The 5,487-nt window shown below is 44.5% G+C and overlaps 1 protein-coding gene across 1 annotated transcript; it reads left to right on the top strand.

The window, feature by feature from the left end:
* Nucleotides 1-4,235: 4,235 nt before the first annotated feature.
* On the top strand, nt 4,236-5,267 carry LOC127162149 (suprabasin-like). The gene is made up of 3 exons (XM_051104957.1): nt 4,236-4,284; nt 4,618-4,674; nt 4,771-5,267. The coding sequence occupies exons 1-3, from the start codon at nt 4,239-4,241 to the stop codon at nt 5,265-5,267; spliced, it is 600 nt and encodes a 199-aa protein (XP_050960914.1). The 5' UTR covers nt 4,236-4,238.
* Nucleotides 5,268-5,487: the final 220 nt, after the last annotated feature.

Below are 5,487 nucleotides of genomic sequence, written 5' to 3'. Positions count from 1 at the left end.
ACTTGACTCAGGAAACACAGCAGTAATGTGATTGAACTCAAGAACCTCCATTATAACTTGGCTTGACTCCTGGGAAACTGCTGTGACTTTGCTAGATTCAGAAACGACAGCCTTGTTTGGACTTGACTCAGAAGACATACCAGGAATTTGACTTGACTCAGTCGTGACGTGACTTGACTCTGAGACAGCAGCAATCACTTGACTTGGCTCCTGAAGATCAACTGTGGCTTGACTTGACTCAGGAAAGACCGTTCTGATCCTACTTGACACAAAAACCTCAGTCCTAACTGTACCTTGCACAAGAACGGAAGCCTTGACCTTGCTTGACTCAGGAGTCATGGCTGTGACTTTGCTTGACTCAGGGACTACTTCAGGAAAGATGGCTATGATGGGTGCAGACTCAGGAGCAGAAGACATAATGTGATCAGGCGGTGGCTTGGCTGACGTGGTGTTAGCGGGCGCTGGCTTGGCTGATGAGTCCTTAGCAGGCTGTGGTTTGGCTGACGTGGCGTGAGCGGGCACTGGTTTGGCTGATGGGGCCTTAGCAGGCTCTGACGTGGCTGCCATCTTGTACAGTGGCTCTGGCGTGGCAGCCATCTTGTGCAGTGGCTCTGGCGTGGCAGCCATCTTGTGCAGTGGCTCAGGAAAGACGGCTGTAACTTGACTTAAGACAGGAGCAACAGTGTTAACTTGACTTGATACTGGAACAGCAGCCGTAGCTTGACTTGGTTCAAGGAACGCACCTGGAACTTGACTTGACTCAGAAGATACAGCTTTGATTAGACTTGACTCAGGGGTCGCAGCTGCCACTTGACTTGCTTCGGGGAACGTAACCGTTCCTTGACTTGACTCGGGAAGCGCCGCCGTAACTTGACTTGACTCAGTAAACACAGCTGCGACATGACTTGCCTCAGAAGACACAGCTGCAGCTTGACTTGATTCTGGAACAACAGCGGTCACTTCATTTGACACTGGAACAACAGCAGCAGCTTGACTTGACACTGGGACTATAGCTGCAACTTGACTTGACTCTGGAAGCGAAGCTGTGTCCTGCCTTGGCTCAGGAAATGGAGCTGTGTCTTGACTAAGCTCAGGAAGTGACAAAGGAGACGTGGGCTCTGCCTCTGACGGCGCGGTCACTTGAGGGCGCTCTGGCAAGAACGCCATCTTGGCGGGATTCAGGGGCCATCTTTCAGGCTTGGAACGGCCATCTTGGCCGGGGGCTCAGGAACGGAGGCCATCTTGGCCGGGGGCTCAGGAACGGAGGCCATCTTGGCCGGGGGCTCAGGAACGGAGGCCATCTTGGCCGGGGGCTCAGGAACGGAGGCCATCTTGGCCGGGGGCTCAGGAACGGAGGCCATCTTGGCCGGGGGCTCAGGAACGGAGGCCATCTTGGCCGGGGGCTCTGGCATGGCGGCCGTCTTGCATGCAGACTCTGGCGTGGCGGCCATCTTGCGAACAGACTCTGGCGTGGCGGCCATCTTGCGAACAGACTCTGGCGTGGCGGCCATCTTGCGAACAGACTCTGGCGTGGCGGCCATCTTGCGAACAGACTCTGGCGTGGCGGCCATCTTGCGAACAGACTCTGGCGTGGCGGCCATCTTGCGAACAGACTCTGGCGTGGCGGCCATCTTGCGAACAGACATTAGTGGTGGGTCCAGCACACTGGCCATCAAGGTTGGCCATGACCTCGGAGGGCTGGCCGCGATCTCCGGACTGACGATGCGAGAGGAGGAATAACGAACAGGAGGAAGCGCAGGAAGACCAGAAGGAGCGGGCCGGTCGGGACGGCATGTGGAGGAAGCTGGCTGATGGTGGGCTGGAGCGGCAACGTGTTCTCTAATGGGGGAAAGATCGGAATCTTTCACATCAACGTAAAAATCGGAATGACTGAGGGTGAGGACCTGGTTGATAAATTCAGCAACCGGTTTATAGCGATCCTCATAGGGTATGGAACTGAGCAACTGGGAATTATTTAGCCCCATTAGAAAACACGTATTAATCATTGCATCGCTCCAACTCACCAGATGACAAACCTCCAAGAATTCCTCCACATATCGTTCCACCGGCCTCATCCCCCGACGAATGCCCATGATCCTCCTCTCGGCATCCATGTTGTTGTCTTTAGGTCGGTGATTCTGTCACGGGTATGTCGTCGTGTGCGGGAATGAACAGGAGGAGAGCGGAGATCCAATATTTGCAGGTTTATTAAACAATCCAAAAAGCACAGAAACCAAGGGAGAACAGCAGAGACCAGCAACCACAACGAAACACACAGTGAAACAATACAATCACCGACCAAGACCAGGGGCACAACCAAACTTAAATACACAGAAACAGGGGAGTGGTCACAAACGAGGAAACGAGGGGAAGTACAAATAAGGGCAAGACTGAACCAAAAGAACAACCCTAAGGGGGGAAAACCTGGACTAAACCAAAAACACAGAAACACAAGGGAAAAACACTAGGAAAACCAAGACAAAACAGAACACAATCCTGACAGTCCCACATATCTTTGTTATGTACTTGCTTGTATTTGAACCCTCTCCAACAATGACTGTATGATTTTGAGATCCATCTTTTCACATTGAGGACAACTAAGGGACTCATATGCAACTGTTACAGAAGGTTCAAATGCTCACTGATGCTCCAGAAGGAAACACAATACATTAAGCTTTTGAATTTGAAGATCAGGGTAAATTTACCTTATGTTTTCTGGGAAACATGTGAGTATCTTCTGTAGCTTCTGAAGGGCAGTACTAAATAAAAAAAAAAATAAGATATTTAGGCAAAACAAGAAAAATGTATACATCTTCATCTTCTTCTGTTTAAAAGTTTACACCCCTGGCTTCCTTTCGGACCATCATTGAGCATTTAAAACTTTTGTAATAGTTGCATGTGAGGCCTTCCATTGTCTTCAGTGTGAAAAGATGGATCTCAAAATCAGTTTAACTGTTTAACTGTTCAGGACAAAACAACAACAACAAAAGGTGTGGATCAGGTAGGAACACAGTAAGAATCAAGTGTATGTAAAATTTTGAACAATGTCATTTTTATAAATTCAACTATTATTTTCTCTTGTGAACTATACACTGTCAGAAAAAAAGGTACAGTTCTGTCGCTGGGGCAGTACCCTAATGTACAAAAGTGAAAAGCTGCATTTTTGTACCTGAACAGTACATATTAGTACCTTAAAGGTACATTTTTAGTACTTTGCCCTTCCCCACCCCCAGCGACAGAACTGTACATTTTTTTTTTTCTGACAGTGTATGTAAACGTCTTTTATGTGAAATATCTTATTCAGGTCAGCAGTTAATTTATAAAAAAAAAAAAAAAAAATTACACGCATTTTGTATGATCCCTCTTATTTTGATAAAATAATTAAGATTTTGCAGGTTCTACAAGGTCTATGTAAACTTAAGACCTCAACTGTAAACTTGAAGATCAGTTAATATTGTATTTCATATTCTGAACAGTTTGTGGATGGATCTTTCACAATAGTAAAGCCATAGATGAGATACGTCTTTAAAAGATTACATCAATATTTGACGTACAAAATACAACAATGGCAACACTCAATAAATAAAATCAGCACTTACAACATAAACCAACATTACAAAATAAACAAACTAGACAAACTGCTAAAAGTTAACCAAAACAAGTTCAATAGCTCAAATAGAAAATTTCAGAGAGTGTAGTTAGGTACAAGAGAAGTCCTGTGAAATTACTGTGAAAGTAGTGCAATTATTACCCTGGAATATAGTAGTCAACATTTGAAGTGGATCAAAAATGTTCATCAAAGTTGTCCTAGGAAAAGAACAGGTATTGCTTGGTTTTAGAACAACTTTGATGAAAGGTTTTGATCCACTTCAAATGTCGACTACTGTATACTGTAATTTCACACAAAAATGTTTAACAGTGTATATCACATTTGTGGTAATGATCTTTCGGGGGTGAATATAGGCCTATGCATGTTTTATGTTTCTTTTCATTATGTAAGAGCATGTTATCTCTTAGAGAAAAATAATTAGAAAAAGAGAAAATATTTACAGATTGTCTATACCAAATATGCTGCTGAAAAAAAAAAGTTATATGAACCATATGTGTTAAATATGGTCTGAAAAATCTACAGAGAGGTCTAGAAATTTGAGTCTTGAAAAGTATGAAATTTTGAAATGGAAAATGTGTAGGAACACTGCTGTTAATTTGACTTGTTCATATTTTTCACAGAAACTCACATGAACTTTGACCCAAGTCCAGCCGTCTCAAGCCACACCTCACTTGGTATGTGTTTCAATGTTAGTAAGCTGAATTATACCACTTCAAGACCCACAAATCCTGTAATATATTTGTTAAATTTATGGAATTTAAAGATCTTTAGACAAGATTTTGAAAATATAAATGGTGGTACACTATATAGAAAATATCAGAATTCTTTTCACAATAGCTATCTGTGTCTGTGCCGGTTCAATGATGTACCACAGAATTGGAGTAAGCTGACTAAAATGTTCACACAGTCTGTATGTAAAAAAAAAAAAAAACAGCAAAAAATTCACAAAATTGTTTATAATTCCTACCAATGTGTCTTTTAATGTCTTTTGCTCATATTTATTTTAGAGAGACATATGAACTACAACACCTCCAGTCCGACTGTCTCAGATATCACTTCAGCTGGTAGCTTTCTAAAATGACGTCTATTAAACACTTATTGTCTTGTCAGTTTACACATGCATTTTATGTTTAGAAATAATCTGTGCATATTTTCCTCAGTAAATCCAAACAGAGTACACCAGGCCATGCACCATGGAGTGAACAGGGGTGAAAACCACATAGTACACCAGGACACACACCACGGAGCACACCACGGAGAAAACCAGGGCATATATCATGGAGCACACCAGGGAGTACACCATGCAGCACACCAGGACACAGACCACGGAGTACATCAGGGCATATACCATGGAGCACACCAGGGAGTAAACCAGGGCATATACCATGGAGCACACCACGGAGTAAACCAGGGCATATACCATGGAGCACACCACGGAGTAAACCAGGGCATATACCATGGAGCACACCACGGAGTAAACCAGGGCATATATCATGGAGCACACCAGGGAGTAAACCAGGGCATATATCATGGAGCACACCAGGGAGTAAACCAGGGCATATATCATGGAGCACACCAGGGAGTAAACCAGGGCATATATCATGGAGCACACCACGGAGTAAACCAGGGCATATATCATGGAGCACACCAGGAGTAAACCAGGGCATATATCATGGAGCACACCAGGGAGTAAACCAGGGCATATATCATGGAGCACACCAGGGAGTACACCATGCAGCACACCAGGACACAGACCACGGAGTACATCAGGGCATATACCATGGAGCACACCAGGGAGTAAACCAGGGCATATACCATGGAGCACACCACGGAGTAAACCAGGGCATATATCATGGAGCACACCACGGAGTAAACCA

The sequence above is a fragment of the Labeo rohita genome, unplaced genomic scaffold (genome assembly GCF_022985175.1).
Source record: "Labeo rohita strain BAU-BD-2019 unplaced genomic scaffold, IGBB_LRoh.1.0 scaffold_85, whole genome shotgun sequence".
Taxonomy (NCBI): Eukaryota; Metazoa; Chordata; class Actinopteri; order Cypriniformes; family Cyprinidae; genus Labeo; species Labeo rohita.
Note: the sequence above shows the minus strand (reverse complement) of the source record. Positions and strands in the feature narration are given on the sequence as shown.